General features: G+C 36.4%; 1 protein-coding gene across 4 annotated transcripts in view; it reads left to right on the forward strand.

Annotated features, from left to right (window-relative positions):
- The window catches only part of MAGI2 (membrane associated guanylate kinase, WW and PDZ domain containing 2), a 1,446,920-nt gene that overhangs the window by 384,855 nt on the left and 1,036,642 nt on the right, over positions 1 to 25,423 (forward strand). For all 4 annotated transcript variants that reach the window (XR_014067178.1, XM_081535656.1, XM_081535657.1 and 1 more), the window contains exon 2: positions 20,550 to 20,666. Coding sequence is in view for 3 of the 4 variants with exons in the window: in XM_081535656.1 (XP_081391782.1) it covers positions 20,550 to 20,666 (117 nt within the window). In the remaining variant the exon portion in view is untranslated. The remainder of the gene's footprint in view (positions 1 to 20,549; positions 20,667 to 25,423) is intronic.

Raw genomic sequence — 25,423 nt, forward strand, 5'->3', positions numbered from 1 at the left:
TCACATACCTTTCATTTTATTTTATGTTGAGAAACATCTATAGAGGTGACTATTTCCCTTGTAATAAGACTACGAGAGACAATTGTAGGACTTTAAAAAAATATCTGAGTGGTAATCGTTAAGGTTTACGTTCAAGACATCAATCAAATTGCCAGTCTTCTCTAGACAGCTACTGAGAGCCCTAATTCTTCTTTAGGAAATTCACCTTTCTTGAAGTTGATACAAGATTAGATAATAGTTTAACTTGGGAAAGCTGCCAGTTGTTATTGCCATATAACTATCCTTGGTATTTAAAAGTATTGGATTCATGTCAATGTATGGCAAAACAAATACAATATTGTAAAGTTAAAAAATAGAAAATAAACTAATTAAAAAAAAAAAAGTACTACTGAAGCATACATTCACCATAACCAAGGCTCTAGTGAGTGGTTGTTTTTTATGTGCTTATGGATTAGTATTGGGCTTCCCTGGTAGCTCACTTGGTAAAGAATCTGCCTCCAAAGCAGGAGACCCCAGTTCAATTCCTGGGTGGGAAAGATCTGCTGGAGAAGGGATAGGCTACCCACTCCAGTATTCTTGGGCTTCCCTTGTAGCTTAGCTGGTAAAGAATCCACCTGCAGTGAGGGAGACCTAGGTTTGATCCCTGGGTTGGGAAGATCCTCTGGAGAAGGAAAAGGCTACCCACTCCAGTATTCTGGCCTGGAGAATGCCGCAGACTGTATAGTCCATGGGGTCGCAAAAAGTTGGACACAACTGAACAACTTTCATTTTCATGGTCAGTATTGAATTGTTCATATTTGCCTGCTGCCATTTTGGCCATGCTGTAGCTAATTGACAAGTGAGACAGCTGGGAGTGGAGATTTAGTTATAACTCCCTGGAGAAAGTTTCTTGTGTTTGTTTTATTATTTCAGTAATACTTCTTCTCCACCACAAAGACTGTGCATGATTATATTCATCATCCTAATGAGTCTGTGCCTCTAAGCATTTGAAAAAAAGAGATAGGAACTACAAATTACATGGATTTCCAAAAGAGGAGATCTGTGGGAAAGGCTGAAGTAGGAAAATAAATGACAGAATGATCTGAACAATTTGGCGTTTTAGCAACTTGGAAAATTTTTTGGTAAATATTAGAATTTATATAGAGGAAGGTACAGGCTGTATGTCTCCTCAACCACAGCCTGGATACCAGGTGGGTTGTTACATTGAAAAGTAATTTGAAAAACCATTATGTTACATTTGAAAGGTCAAGTTTGAGCAAACATACCAATGTTTATTTTAAAGCAGAAAAAAAAAAGGAAAAACAAAAACAAAATAGTTATACAAAAGCCTTGATCTTCAGGCACTGTGACAACTCCATACATAAAGGATTCAACTCTGAGGATTCATTAATTTTAGATAGCAAGACCAGCAGACTCTGTTTAGGCTAGGTACAAGGACATAAGACTAGCAAAGAACTAGGATTGTTTGTTTAAACGTATCATTTATTTTCTATTTTCTTGCAGATCAATACTTTTGTAAAATACAATAACATTAAGTTACTAGAAAAAAAATTAGAATTCAAGTCCCCAGTGGGTTTTGCTGGTGTGGTTTTATTAGATTTAAAACCCATAGAATCACATCAAAAATTGCTACAAATGATTCATACTCTCAGTTTCTGAAAAGTATAAAACAGTTCATTCACCATCACTTGGTTAAATATTATGCAGAACAGATCTAGGAGATCAAAAGGCTTGTTCCAATGAGGTTAATCTGTTGTGACAAATTATTATGCCCTGTTCATACAAAAACAATGAAACCACTACAGTTTTCTTACCAACTCTTACCCTGAACACAATATTGTCAATAGAAGGTAATTTTAATATTCCTTATGATAATTAATAATACACCAATGTAGATTTAAAACAATATTTGAAGTCCCTAAGTAATCGCCTCTGGACTATTGGGTCTTGATTAAGGCAGTTTAACTGTCCCAAAGTTATAGAGCCAGACATCCTGGAATGTGAAGTCAAGTGGGCCTTAGGTAGCATCCCTACGAATAAAGCTAGTGGAGGTGATGGAATTCCAGTTGAGCTACTTCAAATCCTAAAAGATGATGCTGTGAAAGTGCTACACTCAACATGCCAGCACATTTGGAAAACTCACCAGTGGCCACAAGACTGGGAAAGGTTAGTTTTCATTCCAATCCCAAAGAAAGGCAATGCCTAAGAATGCTCAAACTGCCACACAATTGCACTCATCTCACACACTAATAAAGTAATGCTCAAAATTCTCCAAACCAGGTGTCACCAGTAAGTGAACCAAAAACTTCCAGGTGTTGAAGCAGGTTTTTAGAAAAGGCAGAGAAACCAGAGATCAAATTGCCAACATCTGTTGGCAGTCAAATTGCCAACATCTTGAAAAAGCAAGAGAGTTCCAGAAAAACATCTATTTCTGCCTTATTGACTATGCCAAAGCCTTTGACTGTGTGGATCACCACAAACTGTGGGAAATTCTGAAAGAGATGGGAACACCAAACCACCTGACCTGTCTCTTGAGAAATCTGTATGCAGGTCAGGAAGCAACAGTTAGAACTGGACGTGGAACAACAGACTGGTTCCAAATAGGGGAAAGAGTACGTCAAGGCTATGTATTGTCACCCTGCTTATCTAACTTACATGCAGAGTACATCATGAGAAATGCTGGGCTGGATGAAGCTCAAGCTGGCATCAAGATTGCCAGGAGAAATATAAATAACCTCAGATATGCAGATGACATCACCCTTATGGCAGAAAGTGAAGAAGAACTAAAGAGCCTCTTGATGAAAGTGAAAGAGGACAGTGAAAAAGTTGGCTTAAAGCTCAACATTCAGAAAACAAAGATGATCATGGCATCTGGTCCCATCACTTCATGGCAAATAAATGGGGAAACATTGGAAACAGTGGCAGACTTTATTGTTTTGGGCTCCAATATCACTGCAGATGGTCATTGCATCCATGAAATTAAAAGACGCTTACTCCTTGGAAGAAAAGTTATGACCAACCTAGACAGCATATTATAATCAGAGACATTACTTTGCCAACAAAGGTCTGTCTAATCAAGGCTATGGTTTTTCCAGTAGTCATGTATGGATGTGAGAGTTGGACTATAATGAAAGCTGAGTCCAAAGGATTGATGCTTTTGAACTGTGGTGTTGGAGAAGACTCTTGAGAGTCCCTTGGACTACAAGGAGATCCAACCAGTCCATCCTAAAGGAAATCAGTCCTGAATATTCATTGGAAGGACTGATGTTGAAACTGAAACTCCAATACTTTGGCCACCTGATGCGAAGAGCTGACTCACTGGAAAGGACCCTGATGCTTGGAAAGATTGAAGGTGGGAGGAGAAGGGGACGACAGAGGATAAGATGGTTGGATGGCATCACCAACTCAATGGACATGAGTTTGAGTGAACTCCAGCAGTTGGTGATGGACAGGGAAGCCTGGCGTGCTGCAGTCCGTGGGGTTGCAAAGAACTGGACATAACTGAGCGACTGAACTGAACTGAAGGTATAGATTCAGTTTTCTTGTACATCTTACACACACACACACACACACACACACACACACACACACACACACACACACACACACACAACATACCCCAGTGTTTATTCCAAAATGCTTTTAACAAAAATGATAATACATATTTTAAAAGCAAACCAAAAGCTAGAACCAAAATGATTCTTTGAATTCAGTTTACAGAAAGACTTACTTCACACAAGTCATCAAATAATATAAAATCTTTAGGTAACAAAACTGTGTACCTTCTTTGGATTCAATAAAATTACATTTTGAAGCACATTTACTTATAGCCCATCACCTTCTGAACATTTTCAGTGTAGATATACATTGAGAATTTCCATGTCCAAGATTGTTTTACTGGTACAGAAACAAAGACCAGAGAAGAAACAAGAGTGCTGTCAATAGAACAGATTTACGAGCATTCTTCAATGAGATGAGGTAATCTAGACTGGGCTTCAACAATCTCCTTGCTTATGGTTTTTTGGATAAAACCATTTTTTAAGAATTCATGCATTATCAGTTTACTGCTATTTATTATAGTCATTCCTCATCACTGGGAGATAATTTGTCCCAGTAAATAAAATAACTCTATCCAGCCATAGACTGTTCTACCTAAGAGATTTTTTACAACTATGGAAATATTCTAAAGACTTTAGAAAGTTTAAAGTTACTATTTTGGCTGGTTACCTTTAATAATAAATGACCAACCAGTGAAATTCCAACATTCTTACCATATGCTTATTACTTCAACTGTTAAATATTTTGTTTAGAAACTCTTTCATTTGACTAGTGTTCTTTGCTGCAGGCTTAATGTTAATAATAGATCCTCTAAAAGCTACAGATGGACTGTTTCTACTTCAAGATTTTTATATATTTAAAAAATTTAACACTTGATACTTAATTTATGGCTAAGAAATACATTTAATCCTAAATTTGATGTTACACTTTCAGAATGGGTCATGTGTCCTGTAATCTTATGTTGATTAAAATCAAAGGAATGAAAGAGAGTATCTACTTAGCAAATACTGTTAAAGCCTGAAAAATTACAAACTAAAAATAATTGCATTTGGCATCCATTTTTCCTCATAATGATTCAGTGGGTCAAAATTTTTCGTTTTTACTTAAAATAAAATTTTACTTCCAAATTTCAGCTGGGGACTAAAATGATGCATTAGAATTGGTGCCGTCATTTTCTAGTACATTTTTGTAACATTAAAGCATGTTATAAAATTAACTTTCTGTACAGTTTCATACCTTGCATTAATATCTTAAAGATAGTAAGGGTTATTTTCATTTTTTATTTTACATTTGGTGGTTTTTTCATAAAAATATTGTTGAAGATTGTTTTGGATGACAGATATAAATCAACTTTTACAACAGGAAATAAATATATTCACAAATCATCATATATTTTAACTTCAAAGAAACTTTTTCTTACAAAAATGTGCTTTGATTATAGGATAGTTTTATTACTAATAGAACAGACTGAATATGCATTTTACATCAGGAAGCCTAATTCAGTAAATATTTTTTATATAGACATCTTTAATCAAGATAAAAAACTTGACCTCAAGATGCCACCAATTAACAATTGTGGCTGAAATATAAAGAGTTATAATTTATAAAAATTGCTAATTGCCCTTCATGGTCTGGATATTAATTGAGCTCTTAATATACATAAGTCACAGAGCCTGTTAAACATTTAATGTAGAAAAATTAGGCATTTTTGAGACATAATGATATCTTATTATTATTGATTTATAGTCTCTAAAATTGCTTTTCATTTGCATCCATTTTATTTTTTAATGAGCAAGTATTTATTGAAACCTGCTATGTGTCAGGCTCTCTCTCTTGTGGAACTTACATTCTAAGGAATAACTTAGAAAATAAACAATTAAGTAAATATGTCATATTTACATAGTGGTAATTGTTATGTAAATAGGTGGGTTTGGAGGATAGTAAATGACAGGGATGGGGTTGTGGGTGATGTGCAAGTTTAAATGGGGTAAGGGGTAATATGTGAGCAGAAATATTAACCAAGTGCAACTGGCAAAGAGAAGGTAATTCTAAACATGATATTTAGGGCTGAGAGATTTGTTGCAGCTTCTTGATAATTTGTATCATGCTTTTGAAGAACATGATAGCTATCTGTATCATTTAGCTTGCTGATAAGATGATAGTTGTTTAGAAAGAATGGTAGTGATTTATTGCCTTTCTGTTTCTGAGAGCCACTTGTGAAGGTAATCAGTGTTAAGTTCTGTATCATTATTTCAGGCTTTTGCAACTTTATCGTGGACATGTGACTATAATATTTCCATTCAAATTATCCCTCAGTGTTGCATATAAATGATCTAGGTCATATAAATTTAAAAGCATCATCCTAAAATAGATTTTGGAAAACTCTATTCCCAAGGAGAATCCTGTTCCAATTTCCTTGATTTTAAGAGGAATATAAAGTCACTTATTTAAGAGGGATATGCTATGATAATATCACTCACATTAGATTCTTTCTTCTTTTACTTTCTTTTGTGTCATCCATCTAACATGTAACTGTTACAGATGGTCAGGTTGCCACACCCCTAAAATCAAAAGAAAAGGCCTTCTTGTTCCAACAGTTTAATCTCTGCCAACGTTGCCAACAATTTCTCAATCACTCAGCTAGAGATCTTGATGAAAACTTTTATTCTCCTTGGCCAAAGCCAAATACATTCCAATCACCAAGATCTGTCTACTCATGTTTTGTTTCCTCAAGTATTAAGCTCAGCATTTTGCATGCCAGAGCCTGAACCTGAAACAAAGCTTTCTTTGGATCTAGTACCATGGGGGAGGAGACACACTCCTCTAGCAGGAGTGGCTTTTTTTATGGCCACTCCAAGGTGTTTTATAGGCTGCTTCTTGTTTCACATGCAAAATAACCAGATGACTCTGATGGGCTTCCCTGGTGGCTCAGATGGTAAAGTATCTGCCTGAAAATGTGGGAGACCTGGGTTTGATCCCTGGGTCAGGAAGTTCCCTTGGAGAAGGGAAAGCTATCCACATCTCCTTTGGAGACATGCTTTCTTATGTGTTCAACCCTCTGTTCCCTTCTAGTTGCTTACTTCTAGCATGGCAGAGAAATTGCTCAGCACAGAAATTGCTCACCATAACTCTTCATACAAAAGCATAAAGAATTTATCTCCCAATAGTCTGCTACTCTTCTACTCACTCATAACCCATTCTTGCCCTGAGGAATCTTTGACAAAGCAGCAAGAATTCCCACCATGTTGCTTAAGCTGGGAGTGTTCTATATAACTCTTCTTGTGAAAGGAGGGTTTTGAGTTTTGAAGACCTGTCAGCCTAACTTGGAACCTTAGCCATTATTCCTCTGTTCCCTGGAAGGATTGTTGTACATGGCAATGTGTGACAACACATTTCCAACACACCATGGATGATATATTTTAGGATTTAAAAGTTGAGCCAAAGACATAATTATAATATACAGCATTATTTCTATGGGATAAACCATTATGTACTCCAAAATAAACTTCTGAAACATATTCTTCATCATTTGAAGTCAGCCATGTAACAGTTTCAAATCACATGCCTAGAACTGCTTTAACTTCATTAGAAATGATGAATTCTCACACAATCCATGGATGATATATTAGTTTGTTCTTTGGAATGTCTTGTAAGGAATGTATTTTACTGTATTATAAAATGAGCTCACAAAGAAAATTGTGGTTTCTTTTTAGTCAATTTGGCTAATGTGTCTATTCATGATACTTTTCAGCATGAGGACATTTGGAGAGGGCCATCTATATTGTACCAGGTCACCCAGTAGTTTGAAGTTGCAGTGGGTTAGAGAAAAATAAAATGAGAGGACTGCCTTGACTTTAGTTCTCAAAACACAAAATACTGTCAAATATTTGCAGATCTCATCCTGCTAGGTGGTGGTGGTTTAGTTTCTAAGTCCTGTCCGATTCTTGAGACCCCATGGACTGCAGCCCACTAGGCTCCACTGTCCATGGAATTTCCCAGTCAAGAATACTGGAGTGAGTTGCCAGTTCCTTCTCCAGGGGATCATCCCAACCTAGGGAATCAAGCCCGTGTCTCCTGTATTGCAAACAGTTTCTTTACCACCGAGCCATCAGGGAAGCCCCTAATGCTGCTAAATCCCTATCAGTTTTACTGTTATTATGACCTATTTATGGGCTGGATGAAGCACAAGCTGGAATCAAGATTGCCAGGAGAAATATCAATAATCTCAGCTATTCAGATGACACCACCCTTATGGCAGAAAGTGAAGAAGAACTAAAGAGCCTCTTGATGAAAGTGAAAGAGAACAGTGAAAAAGTTGGCTTAAAGCTCAACATTCAGAAAACAAAGATCATGGCATCTGGTCCCATCACTTCATTGCAAATAGATGGGGAAACATTGGAAACAGTGGCAAACTTTATTTTGGGGGGGCTCCAAAATCACTACAGATGGTGACTGCATCCATGAAATTAAAAGACGCTTGTTCCTTGAAGAAGGAGCTGATGTTGAAGCTGAAACTCCAATACTTTGGCCACCTAATGCGAAGAGCTGACTCATTTGAAAAGACCCTGATGCTGGGAAAGATTGGAGGCAGGAGGAGAAGGGGACGGAAGAGGATGAGATGGTTGGATGGGATCACCGACTCAATGGACATGAGTTTGAGTAAACTCTGGGAGTTGGTGATGGTCAGGGAGGCCTGGCTTGCTGCAGTCCAAGGGGTCGCAAAGAGTTGGACACCTCTGAGCGACTGAACTAAACTGATGACCTATTTAAAAATATGGTTTAAATATATGACTATATTTAATTTTTAGTTAACTTATGGATAATATCTTACTAATAATAAACTGATTAGGATCAAATATTCAGTTTTTAAAATACTATTCACATATTCATTTTTAGTTTTATATTATAAATTAATGTGTACCTTGTATGAGTTTATTCTGTATTTTTTAAAATTAATGTGGCTAAATTCTTAAATTGGATTTTCTAAGAATGAAAAAATTGTGATATTTTATCACTGCATTAAAAAATTATACTTAACTTTTAAAATAAAGTTTAAAAGACAGTAAACTAAGACACTAAATTTGAAAGAGTAAACTGCCTACTAATTTATGTTTTGGACAACAGTTTCTTTTTTTGACCTTAATAATTTTGTGTAGAAACTTTAGAGCTTTGGGCTTCCCTGGTGGTTCAGATAAAGAATCTGCCTGCAATGCAGAAGACCTGGGTTCATTCCCTGGGTCGGAAAGATCCCCTTCAGAAGGGAAGGGCAACTGACCAGTATTCTTGCCTGGAGAATTCAATGGACAGAAGAGCCTGGTGGCCTTCTTTGCCCATGGGGTCGCAAAGAGTTGGCCACAACTGAGCAACCAACACATCCACAGTTTATTAAACTTCAGTGGTTTCAAACCCACACAAACTATCCTAATAGATGTTTTATTAGTAACTTACAGTGGTATAACTTCTGGTTTATAAATTGAATTTATGCCAGATTCATTTTTAGTCATGTATTTTTTTTTCTTTTTTATTAGTTGAATCTTGCTTTTTATAAAGAACATCTAACATTTAAGAGTTACACAAGTCTAGTCTCTCAGTTCATCCCAATCTCTCCTTCCCTCACTGTGTCCCCTAGTCCATTCTCTAGGTCTTTGAAAAATAGCTGTGAAATATATGCATTACCCTTGTGTGAAATAGATGGCTACTGGGAAATTGCTGTATAACACAGGGAGCTCAGCCTGGTGCTCTGTGATGATTTAGAGAGGTGGGATGGGGAGAAGGGAGGCTCAACAGGGAGGAGATATATGTATACTTGTAGCTGATTCATATTGTTGTACAGCAGAAACCAACACACCATTGCAAAGGAATTAGGTTCCAGTTAAAAATAAAAATTTTTTAAAAAGAAAAAAAAAATGAGTTAGACAAGTCAAGGAAATCAGTAGACAGTGCCCTGTTCCTAGATGAAACTAGCCATCTTGAGATATTATAGAAAATTTAGATGTACCTGAGTTTGCTTTCAACTATATCCTGTCCTTTACATTTCTTCATTGTAAAATTTTGGGTAATGCATGTACAGCACCTAGCAGAATGCCAGGATAAGAGTGAATATTCATTTTCCCTTCCCCGTGGGAACCTATAATCATAATTATAAGAACAACTCTAATATTTACTTTGAGACTGAGGCTAACAATGAAAAATGAAACTCAATATCCCATCTGTACAATAGTGGGGGGAAGGAAATGATAAAAACAAAGTCATTTTCAATAAAGATGGAGAATATTGTAAGCCATACAATTCTCTTTCATCTTTTCTGAAATACCAATTATTCTCTCTAGTTTTGAATCTCCTAATCATCTGCAACTGTTTAATATATTTTTGTCTCTTTTATTTTTGCATTTCTTGTACAAAATATGTGATACTACTGAAATTTTGAAGAAAACAACACGCAAAGATATTAGTTCAGTTCAGTTCAGTCGCTCAGTCGTGTCCGACTCTTTGCGACCCCATGAACTGCAGCACGCCAGGCCTCCCTGTCCATCACCAACTCTCTGAGTCCACCCAAACCCATGTCCATCCAGTCGGTGATGCCATCCAGCCATCTAATCCTCCGTTGTCCCCTTCTCCTCCTGCCCTCAATCTTTCCCAGCATCAGGGTCTTTTCCAATGAGTCAGCTCTTCGCATCAGGTGGCCAAAGTATTGGAGCTTCAGCTTCAGGACTGAACTCTGTAATATTATGATTAAAGCATGGAAGGGTTACAAATTTTCATATACCTAAATGTTTTCAACTATGAAAAGTAATTAACCATGGCATTGGCAATGAGTTATCAAGGGCCTTATATTTGTGTTTCTCTTTAAAATAGGCAAAGGAGAATCATTAGGGAAAGAATGATTTTACTGGCTCATAATTTATAGAAAAATGAGTATAGATCGAATGAATTCGGTAAATGTGTACAAAACTCTAGTCGTCTGAAAATGAGATGGGCCTCTCGATCATCAGAAACCAAAGCACGATCTTTCACCTAAAAAGGGGATGGAACCTCCCCCGGTAGACTGGATTAAATATGTCTGTCACTTGCTGTGTGGCTGTGGATCTTAAAAGAACCAATCAACTTTCTGTGATTTATTTATTCATTTTTGAGGTGAGTCAACTGAAACTATTCCTGAAAAAGGAACATAGCAACAAAACCTTATACTTTCTTTTCTCCTCAACCTCCTCACCATTTAATAAATTAACATAAAATAAACTTGCAGTCACTCATGGACAGACATATCCTGAGACAAATGGATAGATTTTTCCCCTTCTTCCCATTCCTTACAGACTGCTTTACTTGATTATTTTACTACTTGTTTGACAATGACACCATGTGAGATCAATTTTCTGTTGATGATCTTAGCTTTCTGGACAATTCAGATGATTTAAAAAAAATGTCAAATGGAGATTATCCATTGGGGTTATCCTTTTTCGCTTTTTTTAAAAATTGAAATATACTTGATATTTCATATTATATGTTATAAGCATAGAGTTATTCACAACTTTTAAAGATTGTATTCCATATGTAGTTATTATAAAATAGTGCCTATATTTCCTATGTTGTACAATATATCCTTGTAGTTTGTTTTATATCTAATAGTGTGTACTGCTTAATCCTATACCCCTGTATTGCCCCTCCTCATTTCCTTCTTCCCACTGCTTCTGCTGCTGTTGGGACCACTAGTTTGTTCTCTATATCTTTGAATCTGCTTCTTTTTTGTTATAGTCATTAGTTTGATGCATTTTTTAGATTCCACATAAAAGTGATATTATCAGTATTTGTCTTTTTCTGCCTTACGTATTTCACTTACTATAATGATCTCCACCTTCATTCATGTTGCTGCAAATGGCAAAATTTCATTCTTTTTTATGGCTGAATAGTGTTACATATGAGGCTTCCTTGGTGGCTCAAATGGTAAAGAATTTGCCTGCAATGCGGGAGACCTGGGTTGGGAAAATCCCCTGGAAGAGGGCATGGCAACCCACTCCAATATTCTTGCCTGGAGTATTCCCATGGACAGAAGAGCCTGGTGGGCTACAGTCTCTGGTGTCACAGAGTTGGAAACGACTGAGCGACTAACCACAACACAGCACACAGTATTACATTTTTTACACATACACATCACACCACACCATACCACACCACACCACATTTTCTTTATCCATTCATTTGTTGCTAGATTCTTAGGTTGCATCCATATCTTGGCAATTATAAATAATGCTGCTGTGTTTTCTATGCCTTTATTTCTAATGGACTATACTAGTTATCTGTAATTATACTAACAAATAAAATAATTTTGTTGATTACCCAAAAAAAACAAAATATAAGAAATATTTAGTAAATAGCTTATGAAAATATAGAAGTTGTGTCTAGCAGAAACTTTATTTGGTTCTACAAATTTTTTTTGGTAGAATATTTGTGTCTCTTACACAGGTCAAAATCCTAAGCTCTCATTGTGAAAGAGTGGGACTTTGAAAAGTAATTAGGTCATGAAGATGGACCTCTTATGAATGAAATATGTACCCATATAAGAAAAAACACTAGAGAACTGGTTTCTCTCTTAGTGATAAGAGGATACAGGGAGAAGTGGGCCATCTGCAGACCAGGAAGTGTACCCTCAGCAGACTCTCAACCCACCAGTTCTTTGATCTTGGACTTCTTGGGCTCCAGAACTGTGAGAAATAGATATTTGTTGTTTAAGTCACCCAGTCTAATTGTATTCCGTTGTAGCAGTACAAACTGACCCACCTTTTGTAGATAAGAATAATGAGACCCGAAAATGATTAAAGGATTTGTGCAAGACCACTCAATGAATAAGTGTTGGAGTGATAATTAAAACTCAGTTTCCAAATCTCTAACCTAGGATTCTATCCACTATAGCATTTGTGATTTATTTATTCAGCAAACATTTCCGGGTCTTATATATTAAGAAGGCACTGCTTTAGAGATTGAGGAGAGAGGAGAAGACATCAAATAATTAGGAAATTCCCTGTCTCAGCGACCTTAGAGTTTAATATATAACAAAGCAGATCCACTAGTTATTGTATGGTCTATTAGAATGTACAAGTTATTTAAGAAAGGGGACCAGGATATGGAAGAAGACTTTTGGCCAAAAGATCACAAGGAGTGTCAAGGCGAGGATAATTTTAAGCTGAAGAATGAATATGAATTAAACAAGTAGTATCAAAGGGAAGGTTTTCTTATCCATAATGTTTCTTTAGTAGAAAACAACAAAGGGGAAGTGGGAGAAATTGACTAGAAAAGCATAGAAAAGGGGCAATTCTATATGTCCTGGAAGCAAAAGTGATGGGTAGACTTTTCAAGGTGCTGCTTTCAGGATGTATTCATTTGCTTTCATATCCTTGTCTAACTCCACTTATAAAGACAACTTTTAGGGACTTCCCTGTTGGGCCGGTGGCTAAGACTCCATGCTTTCAATACAGGGGACTCGGGTTCAATCTTTGGTCAGGGAACTAGAGCCCACATGCTGCAACTGAGATTTTGCATGCTGCAACTAAATATCCCATGTACTGCAGCTAAAACCTAGTACAGCCAAATAAATAAGAATTAATCAATAAACATTTTAGAAGACAACTTCTAGAAAAGAAACTTTAATTGGATATGAGAGAACAGGGGAAAGTGACTACAGGTCTAACTACATTATACAGAATATGAGAGATACATAACTTGAAAAGTGAAATCAGGGTGCTGTTACCAAAAGAAGATATTATAAAGATAAAGCAAAAACATTTCTGTTGTTCAGTCGCTAAATCGTGTCCGAGTCTTTGTGACCCTGTGGACTATAGCACCCCTGGCTCCTCTGTCCTCCACTATCTCCAGGAGTTTGCTCAAATTCATGTCCCCTGAGTCAGTGATGCTAACTTGCCATGTCATACTCTGCTGCTCCCTTCCTCTTTTGTCTTCATTCTTTCCCAGCATCACAGTCTTTTCCAATGAGTTGGATCTTCGCGTCAGTTGGTCACAGTATCAGGGCTTCAGCTTCAGCATCACTCCTTCCAATGAATATTCAGGATTTATTTCTTTTAGGATTGACTGGTTTGATCTCTTTGTAGTCCAAAGAACTCTCAAGAGTCTTCTCCAGCATGACCGTTTGAAAGCCTCAGTTCTTTCAAAAGTACAAACATGCAAACAAAAATCAAATGCCCACTTCAGGATTTTATGGAGTGTAAAGAAAAAGAAATGAGTTATAGAGAAGGAAATATAAGGTCAATAGAATGTTAGAATAGGCTCATTTGGCTGAAGCACAGGATGAATAAATGACAGAATGAACCAGACTTTGACTTGCCAATCATCTCCATCTTCTAACTTGCCAGTCATCTCCGCCTTCTTCTTCATACACACACAGCACTGTCCCAATCAGTGAATTACTCTCCCTAGCTTACAAATTTTTAAGGTGCATATTGATTTGAGAAGCATTTGACTCTAGGGACAGCAAAATTTGAGTCAACCATCCTGCTCACAAATGAGTATTGGGGCTACTCTTACCAGCTATTAGCAGTCAGATTCTTGGCGCAAGTATTATAGAGCCTAGTGTATTTCTTCTTCAACCTTAGGAAGATTGCTACATGACTAGAACAAGCAGTTTTTCTTAAGGAATATGCCAAGGAGTTTCTCTCCATTTGAGCTAAGTTGCAAATCTTCTTCCTCTGCTACCCCTATCTGGGCATTCAAGTAGTAGAGGGAACAGAGCAGTTGTACTGGGAACATTTCTGGAAAATATAGAAAATGTGAGATGCATGCCATTTTCAAGTTGTAACATTTAGAGTTTTCTCCTCAAATAATCCACTGGAATTGCTCTCTGATTCTTCTCCCACTCCCCACCCCATCTTTGCTCTGAACCCAGTGCCAAATAATCTGTGTGAGCTTCACTTTCTTTATTTGCAATATGAAGAATTTGGATTTAGTTCTTTCCTAAGGGTTCTTCCTAGGTCATACTTTGATATCAGATTGAAAAGCTTGTCTGGGCTCTGCTGAGAAACTACCTGACTGCTTTGGGCTAAGAAGTTTTGTCTTCAGACTGTAGATTATGAGAAATAGGTACATGTTCTTTAGAAGCACAATCATAGGCTTCATATTTTCCCCAGACGTCTTATTGACAAATATGTAATTTTAGAAGGTAGTATATATTTTAATATATTATTTTATTTTGTAAAATAAAGGAAATGATTTTCAATTAAGTGAAATAACTCAATGATTATTAAAATATAATCATAAGCAAGAACCACTGAATTTTTTTTGAAGAGAAGAGTAAAATGACTAAAGCATGCAACAGTATGGTGAGCTTGACAGTGCTATGCTGACAGAATGATTGATGCAGGTATTCTATAAGCTACCAGATCTAGGTATTACTAACAAATGACAAAACAGAAACTCTGAAAACAATAATAATAAAACCAAAAATTATATCTAGGGCAAATAAGATAGCAGATTATTTTTTATTTTCATTATATATAACATTTCTTAAGAATCAGTATATGGCACTCTACTTTTTAGTTTGCTTTAAAATGTTTACTTATATACCTAAAATCCAATACTCTTAAGATACAGGCTCTATTTTTCAGCTCAGACATTGCCCAATATCCATTGCTTAATCCTTCTTTAATTGAAATATCTAATTAAGAAAAAAGATGCCTTTAAAAGTGTATGTATTTTATGTATACATATGTACACAAAACTTTTCTATTCTTGCAATTTATTGATTGGGATCATGCATAATTGCAGATAACCAAAACCATAATAGTTTTAAGAAATGAGTATTTACTTTTTCTCTTATAACACAATATTCTAAGCTATGTAGTTGCCGATATTTTAGCTGTTCAGTGAAGCCATTAAAGACCCAGGCTATTTCTAACTTTTATTATAGTATCCTTAGCATGTTGGATTTTTCCCTTGTCCAGATCCCTTTGTGGTTTGTGATCAGAATATCAAGTCTAGCAGAGAGTGAAGAGTCCATGGAAGTCCAAAACAGGAATACCCAGTCTAGCCAAAATGGACTGGATGCAAAGGCTCTTGATATCAGATATAAATTTTAGTTTAATGAATAAAGAAACCCCCTCCTTCTGTGTTAGGTCTCAATGGCCATGACAGAGATGGTGGAAGTTGCAAGGGCAACTCAGGAGGTAGGGAACTAGATTGAATGATGGTTTCAGACAACCATGATCCATGTCCTGGGTCTTAAATCCATGTTATAGGCCTGAAACTAAACTGGCTCTAAATAGAAAAGAATAGAGAAAATATTGGGTAGGCAACCAGCAGAATTTTTCATAATAAGGATAGTGGATAAATACTGATAAAATTGCCTTATCTGAAAGATGTATGATAAATTGTGAAGGATTATAAAGTATTAGTGAAATATGAGGCCAAGAAAGACCTTCCAAAACAAATGTGACAACTCATTTTAGTGTGGATCACAATAAACTGTGGAAAATTCTGAAAGAGATGGGCATACCAGACCGCCTGACCTGCCTCTTGAGAAACCTGTATGCAGGTCAGGAAGCAACAGTTAGAACTAGACATGGAACAACAGACTGGTTCCAAATAGGAAAAGGAGTACGTCAAGGCTGTGTATTGTCACCCTGCTTATTTAACTTATATGCAGAATACATCATGAGAAGTGCAGGGCTGGAGGAAGCACAAGCTGGCATCAAGATTGCCGGGAGAAATATCAATAACCTCAGATATGCAGATGACACCACCCTTATGGCAGAAAGCGAAGAAGAACTAAAGAGCCTCTTGATGAAATTGAAAGAGGACAGTGAAAAAGTTGGCTTGAAGCTCAACATTCATAAAACTAAGATCATGGCATCCGGTCCCATCACTTCATGGCAGATAGATGGGGAAACACTGGAAACAGTGGCTGACTTTATTTTTCTGGGCTCCAAAATCACTGCAGATGGTGATTGCAGCAATGAAATTAAAAGATGCTTACTCCTTCGAAGGAAAGTTATGACCAACCTAGACAGCATATTAAAAAGCAGAGATATTACTTTGCCAACAAAGGTCCATCTAGTCAAGGCTATGGTTTTTCCAGCGGTCATGTATGGGTGTGAGAGTTGGACTCTAAAGAAAGCTGAGCGCTGAAGAATTGATGCTTTTGAACTGTGGTGTTGGAGAAGACTCTTGAGAGTCCCTTGGACTGCAAGGAAATCCAACCAGTCCATCCTAAAGGAGATCTGTCCTGGGTGTTCATTGGAAGGACTAATGTTGAAGCTGAAACTCCAATACTTGGCCACCTGATGCGAAGAGCTGACTCACTGGAAAAGACCCTGATGCTGGGAAAGATTAAGGGCAGGAGGAGAAGGGGATGACAGAGGATGAGATGCCTGGATGGCATCATCGACTCGATGGACATGGGTTTGGGTGGACTCTGGGAGTTGGTGATGGACAGGGAGGCCTGGTGTGCTGTGGTTCATGGAGTCACAAAGAGTCGGACACGACTGAGCGACTGAACTGAACTGAACTGAATGGAAGCAAATTTATATTAATTCTCAGAAACTTCTGCAGGTTTCTCCATGGAAAAATAGATACAGTCAATCCCTGAATGGACAACCATTTTTGTTGTTGTTTTCTTAGGTAAGCAAACTTTTGAGATAACTTGTTGTTGTTCAGTCGCTCAGTCATGTCTGACTCTTTGTGACACCATAGACTGAAGCATACCAGGCTTCCCTCTCCTTCATTATCTCACAGAGTTTGCTCAAATTCATATCCATTGAGTTGGTGATGCCATCCAACCATCTCATCCACTGTTGCCCCCTTCTCCACCTGCCCTCAATATTTCCCAGCATCAGGGTCTTTTCCAGTGAGTCAGCTCTTCCTATCAGGTGCCCAAAGTATTGAAGCTTCAGCATCAGTCATTCCAATGAATAGTCAGGGTTGGTTTCCTTTAGGATTGAGTGGTTTGATATCCTTACTGTTCAAGGGACTCTCAAGAGTCTTCTCCAACACAGAAGTTCAAAAGCATCAATTCTTCAGTGCTCACGCTTCTTTTGGTCCAGCTCTCACATCTGTACATTACTATTGGAAAAACCATAGCTTTGACTATACCTACCTTTGTTAGAAAAGTGTTATCTCTGCTTTTGAATATGCTGCTAGGTTTGTCATAGCTTTTCTTCCAAGGAACATGTGTTTTTTAATTTCATGACTGCAGTCACCATCCACAGGGATTTTGGATCCCAAGAAAATAAAGTCTTTCACTGTTTCCATTGTTTCTCCATCTATTTGCCATAAAGTAATGGGACCAGAGTCCATGATCTTAGTTTTTTGAATGTTTAGTTTTAAGCCAGCTTTTTCACTGTGATCTTTCACCTTAATCAAGAGGTTCTTTAGTTGTGACTGCTAATGTGGTATTTTTGTAGTAGAAGAACTGGTTTAAATTGATAATATATTTTCAGGAGCCAAGACTTATCTTGGACTACAGAATGTGAGCTTATCCATGTTATATTAGGCGAATAATTCTAGCCTACTTTAGTGGACAGACTATATCTGTTGTTCTATAGTTAGCATTTTCTCAGGCTGCCAGAAAGGATCTCATCACTTTACATGCCCCACATATTCAATTCTGTTCATCACTCAGTTGCGTCCAACTCTTTGCAACCCCATGGACTGCAGCACGCCAGGCCTCCCTGTCCATCACCAACTCCCAGAGTTTACTCAAACTCTTGTCCATTGAGTCGGTGATGCCATCCAACTATCTCATCCTCTGTCGTCCCCTTTTCCTCCCACCTTCAGTCTTTCCCAGCATCAGGGTCTTTTCCAATGCCCCACACATATTGGACAGAAAGAAAAGAGAAGTACAGTTGCTGAAAGATCTCTAGACTCATAACTAGGCAGAAGAGAGTTGACAAGAGTCAAGAATGGTGATTGCTCAACAGCTGTATTGAATTAGCAAGGGTAGACATGTTCTTCTGACTATGAAAGACCAAGGAAGGAAAACAGAATTTCAGGATATCTAGTTTTAATTAATTAAGAGTGATGTCAGTAAGTCCTAGACCTATGGAAATGCTGGGCAGTTGGAGATATAAACAATAGGTAATCAATATTGTGATGGTGGTTTCCAGTTACTTTCATTTCTGATTGCTCCACTGTTTTGAATGAAAAAATGATTTTGAATTTGGAAAATAATATGTGCAAGCATTCTGGATGTAATATTTATGTGCATTCTATAAGCAGTAAGTTTTCCTGTCATTTGTTTTCTGCTATCATATTGGGTAGAAAAATAAATTGAGACTACTGACTAAAATACATGAGAAACACTGAAGAGTAGGGATTTTGATAGTTCGGTTAAAAATACTGTTTTGTATGGCATCTTGCTCAGACTGTGCCAGCAGATTAGTGGCAACTGAAACAATACATTTGAAAACCTCGGAAATGTAGCAATATATAGTTTTCAAGTATATTTACTGTTTGTACAAAAGGTGTTTGTGTTGCATATATGCACACTCACATAATGTCATTTTATGTGGTCATGGTGGTGCAGAGATTGTTAATGAATTGTAATTTGGGGATTAAAAAGGATTTGAAGAGAATGTGATTTTTGTAACTATTATGGAGGTGGTGGCTTGATCACTAGGTCATATGCGACTCTTGCAACCCCATGAACTGTAGCCCACTAGACTCCTCTGTCCTTGGAATTTCCCAGTGAAGAATACTGGCATGGGTTGCCATTTCCTTCTATCACAGATGTCCTGTTTCCTCTGTCTTTAATTTTTTATCTTGGCTAAATTTCCCTAATATGTTTGAAAAGATCAGGGTTTTAGAAATTCTTATTTATATTTTATAGATATTTTTATTTATAATTCATTCTTCCATGTATTAGAAAAACGAAGGCCTTCATTAGATAAATCTTCATAATTTAACATAATTATTTTTAAACATGAAAATAATCTATGATAAATTCACAGTATTGATTTCCTTACCTAAAGCCCAGCTTGTTTGATGCAAGGAGATGCAACCAGTCCATCCTAAAGGAGATCAGTCCTGGATGTTCATTGAAAGGACTAATGTTGAAGCTGAAACTCCAATACTTTGGCCACCTCATGCAAAGAGCTGACTCATTTGAAAAGATACTGATGCTGGGAAAGATTGAGGGCAGGAGGACAAGGGGATTATGGAGGATGAGATGGTTGGATGGCATCACCGACACAGTGGACATGGGTTTGGGTGGACTCTGGGAGTTGGTGATGGACAGAGAGGCCTGACATGCTGCGGTTCATGGGGTCACAAAGAGTTGGACACAACTGAGCGACTGAACTGAACTGAACTGATACTCAAAATTACTTCTATACTAATAATAAACTCTAAAAATACTTAAAATCTTTCAAATATTATAGTTTAAAAAAGTCCATATTTTATACAACAAATGCATTACTTTTATTCATTTTATAAAGACAGTAAAACATTAATATTGGTGTAATTCTCTTTTTTAACTTTTTATATCACCCTACTTATCCAAATCCAGATTAACTTTAAATAACTTAAAAATCTTTTCAAAACTTGAAGACGTACTGAGTGAAAGGAGCCAGTCTCAAAAGGGCAAATAGCATAGATTTCTCTTGTATAAGTTACATAGAGTAGTCAAATGTATAAACAGGAAGACTGGGGGAAAGGGAATGTGGGAAGTTAAAAAAAAACGAAAAGATCTTTTTAGCTATGCAATGAGCTATACTATGACATTTCGTATATATGCAGTTCAAGAGTGATATGTGTCTTTTGCTGTAATACAGACTTTATTCTAAATGAAAAATGAAAGAGTGCATGTAAAACACTGAGCACTGACTTGGTGGATAATTATTATCTTAGTAAATGTTATCTTTTATTAGTATGGGTGATAAATGTTTCAGAAAGTCAAAAGAGCAATGTGAGATAATGCAAGTTTTAAATGAGTTCCTGAGTATGTTTATGACAGAATCAAATTACATACTTATTTTCCAACTGTATCACTCTAGGAGGAATTGTTGATAAGGATCTTCGTCACTACCTCAACTTAAGATTTCAGAAGGGTTCTGTGGACCATGAACTTCAGCAAATCATTCGTGACAACCTCTACCTCCGCACGGTGCCATGTGAGTAACAGGCAATGTTATTTTTTACTATAGTAACAGATAAATGTTCAGTTATATATCTATTGTTTAATTTAAAAGAAAAGTTAAATTTCTCTGATTTTTAAATGATAGAATTTTGGAATAGACAATTTATTTGAGATATGGAAGTTATAAGTGCAAAAGCTTATACCTGCAGTTGTGTGATTTATGATGATGTCAGATCCAGAAGAGACGTGATTTTCAAGCTATAATACCTAACTTAGTTCTCAAGTTAATATTGAGAAATATTAGTTCTAATCCATGATGTTGATGATTTCAGTGTTTTGGGTGGAACTCCACACAGGGAGACAAAGAATGCAAATTCAGTTCATTAGCTGAACTAGCTATTTTGTAGCTAGAGTCTACACAGTAACTCCCAATATCATCACCAGTTTGCAGCAGAGAGGTCTTACAAGTGAAAAGGAAATTATGCATCAGAAAGTAAAAAATGTTCTGTAACTCTGAGAAAGTGATGACATTGAGTGTTGGGCAGAAATGTCTTGTACCTAGCCTATAGAAATTCACAACAATCCCTGATTATGAGCTGGTGCTACTTCAAAAGAGAGGAATTGGTAAAATGATAAAGTTCACAAATCAACTTTTTAGTACCTGATTTGATAATCTTCTGTTTACTTTAGGACAACTCAAGAACTTTTCAAGCCAGATACTAGGTTATAAATACGTATCAAAGTCAGTTTCTTTCAAGGTAGATTCTATGACTTTTGGAAATTTTCCGGTCTCTCTAGAAACTCTGATCTGTGGGTGTTGTGTATATTCCTTCTTTTGTTTAGTTGTTGTTAAGTTGCTAAGTCTTGTCCGACTCTTTGCAATCCCATGGACTATAGCCCATCATGCTTCCCTGCCCATGGGATTTCCCAGGAAAGAATACTGGAGTTATGAGTTGCCATTTCCTTTTCCAGGGGACCTTCCTGGCCCAGAGTTTGAATCTGAGTCTACTGCATTAGTAGGCAGATTCTTTACCACTCAGTCACCAGGGAGGTCCTCCTTTTGCTTTAGTTTTGTTTTAAACTGTAATAAACTCAAAGATGCAGACTCTGGAAGGTTGATATTAAAGAAAGAAAAACTTGGCTGGAATAGATGAAACAAATAAACCATATATATAGTTTCTGGGATTGAACTACCAGAACTATGTAGAAGGTATGCATTAAGGATGATTATACTGCAAAAATGAAAACACACAAAGAAATAAAATGGATAATTCAGCATCCATTTAGCCTACACACATCTTAGGAAGGGTAGACCCTTGCCATTGTTAGTACTAAATGCTCATCAAAACAAAAACGCCATGGCACCACTATCAGATATTCCTAGATGCAAATGCTTATCGATTGACATCCTGTCAGTCCAAATGCTACTTCTGTCAGTGTGTGTTAGTTAAATGGATAGATTTTTGGACTCTTGATTTAAAACTAGGAGTAGAGAAAAGTGCATTCTTAAGCTTGTAAGTTTGACATTAGAGTGATGGGCAGAGGAAGACAGATTAAAGTAAGTGACTAAACTATTTATAAGGAAACGAGTGGATGCATTTTCAAAGCTGTGATGTTGTCAGTATAGACATGTGAATTTATCTTTTGTGACATGAAAGAAAGGAGATCTATAATACTAAATAAAGAATCCAGGTACTTTATTATATTTAAAAGCTGAGGAAAATAGATAAGAGGCTGACATTCAACAATACTTGTAGTCCTTGCTAAGGTGATGACATAAATAAGAACTTGTAATTAAATGTAAAGATAACAGAAGTAAGTTTTGCATTAGTTCATTAACTTCTTAAATAAGTCATCTCCTTTTAGAGTACCCAAGAAATACTATGATGGAAAAATAAATATAGGAGTAAAATAACTAGGCTTATATGAGTAAACATAAAGGGGTTTGTGATATGATTTTTGTACAAGGTCATAAATTCAATTAGAAATCCTTGAATAGCTCCTATAAAGGAGATGATTAGAAACTTAATGAATCTGAATATTATGATCAAACAATTTGGATTTGTAGCCAGTACTCCTAATATCCAATAATACCATTCACTAACAATGCTCTTAACTTGGCATAAAAGTGAAAAAAAAAAAGCATCTAAGACAGATGTGATTCTGATTTATATTATCTATGATTGCTTTACACTGATGAACTGGATCTGGACAATTCACCAGCTTCACTCAGTAGATCTTTTAATGAAATGTTCAGATATTTACAAAGAGTGTGCAGCAAAGATGTGTCAATAGTATGAAAAATTCAGCTGTTGTTTAGGAATTTATGTGTGCATCCAGTATATCTATTGAGTTTGAGTATGGAGTGACATTCGTTACATATTCTTTGGGTCAAGTAATTCTCATTGGTTTTCATGTATCCAGAACCATAATAAGAACATATATTACTGTGGAGCTTGTCTCTGCCTTTATTCATGTATTCATTAATATGATACCTCTTGTTTAATTTACTAACAGGAATAGGTCATGGAAACAAAATTATTAACTTCTAACTATATTTGGGTGGTTTAACTTTTTTATAAGGGGAGACTTAGTAATTCTGTTTACTACCGCCACATTACTCCGTCATCACCAACTACAACTAGTAAGAAAGGAACAAAGTCTTAGAGCTGTATTTCCTTGGTGCCTAGTGAGTAAGAGAGAGTTCTGGGGTGAGGGCTACAGAGACTCCATCCTCTCTATGCACACAAATGTACTCGTCCAAATCTTATTGTGAACAGTTTAGGTTCTTTACCTCCTTCTGAAGGACATCTGGACCTGGCTACTGGCTGATTTCTAATCTAAACATGGGAGAGAGGTTGTCAGTCTAACTCTCTACCGGGCCTTAATTATTGAGGCATATAATATAAAATCCCATCAGTCTGTTCTCTGCCCCATAAACAAGGGTTGACTGCTTTTATCATTTTTATTTTGTCTTCCCAGAACTTTATCTCCGAACATAATTCCTCAAAATCTATGTTTTAAATCTATGTCTCTAGGCATGGAAGGCAGGACTTGGTTACGGAGACAAGACTGTTCAGCAAACAGTGAGCCTAAGTGCTTTCTTATACTCACAGGCCCACACATACATGAGTACACACACACACACACACACTCATGAGATCAGTTGATCATCTTCCAAATGCAATTATGTAGAAAGGATCCTTAGGAACTGACTCTATATTTGCTGTAGAATAAAAGCCAGTCATTTGATTCTTATCTATTAAAGACCTAACCTTGTACCCAAATGTACTTATATATTTAGTTGCTAACTGTACAATTTTTTAGGATCTTCCCTGGTGGCTCAGATGGTAAAGAATCTGCCTGCAATGTGGGACACCCAGGTTCGATCCCTGGGTTGGGAAGATCCCTTGGAGAAGGGAATGGCAACCCACTCCAGTATTCTTGCCTGGAGAATCCCATGGACAGAATAGCTTGGTGGGCTACAGTCTATAGGTTGCAAAGAGTCGGACATGACTGAGCGACACACACACACACACACACACACACACACACTCTCATGACATCAGTTCATCATTGTTTCAAATTGAATTATGTGGAAAAGATCCTTAGGAACGGACTCTATATTTTTTGTAGAATAAAAGCCAGTCACCTGATTCATATCTATTAAAGACCTAACTTTGTACCTAAATGTACTTATGTATTTAGTTTTTATTTAAGACTTATGCATTTATGTATTTAGCTAACTGTACAATTTATTGGGAGGCAGCAAATGTCTTAAGAGTATACTGGTGTCCTAAAGTGAAACTTAATTTTTGATTTTTAAATAATGAATACTAAAAATGACACTTTCAACAATTAGATTTCAGGCTATATAGGTTTTAGGTAATGGAACTTCATGAGAAATGAGTAAATAAAGATGAAACAAAACTGTTGTAATCTGGAATGTGATAAAGCCTAACCAAGAAAAATGTAGATAAAGAACTCTAAAGAGTTTAGAACATCCATCAAATGGGACTCCTATTACCTTGATAGTATAGAAAAAACAATTTCAGAATCACTAAGCTAGCAGCACCCATTTGAAGTTAGATGAAATTGTTTGAGTGTTAAGTGTACCTTCTTAAGGCAGCATGCATTGTCCTTTGGGTATTACAGACTCAAAAGTATATGAGGAAAATGAGTGGAATTGAAACAAAAAATATTGGAAAATTTTCAAATGTTTAAAGGATAAAAAAATGGAGTTTATTTTAATATTCTACTGAGCATAATGATTGCATATAGTTAATGAGTCTAAGCAACCATGATTGAATTGACTATGCTTTGTAAATATGAGAAAAATAATCATTTCCATTTATTGATGAAGTTCTGTTTTTTCTGTTCTTAATATTTATTGTATATTTGAATTAATTTTTGAGGCAGGTATGAGCGCAGATATAAATGGTGAATACTTTTTCCCTTATATAAGGTGACATGAGGAAGGGACTTCAATAACCAGTTTTAGAAGTTTCAAAATGAAATGGAGGATAGTTAAAATTAAATTTCTCTCCCAATAACACACTTTGTCATTTGTTTTATTAGCAAATATTTTAAATTTATCTGAAGCCAAAAGAAATATCAGTGTATATAAACCAAGTAAAAGACAGAAATCAATAAAACTAAAAAACTCTTCCATAAAAAGGGAATAAAATGAAAATCATAGGTTTAAGATAGGAAAGAGATTACTTTTATGGAAGAGCTGATTGAGGTATAACATGCAATGATGTTTCTACATATTTAAGCACTGTAAGTTAG

This window comes from Giraffa tippelskirchi, chromosome 10, assembly GCF_054371585.1.
Source record: "Giraffa tippelskirchi isolate mGirTip1 chromosome 10, T2T-mGirTip1v1.2.pri, whole genome shotgun sequence".
NCBI classification, from domain to species: domain Eukaryota; kingdom Metazoa; phylum Chordata; class Mammalia; order Artiodactyla; family Giraffidae; genus Giraffa; species Giraffa tippelskirchi.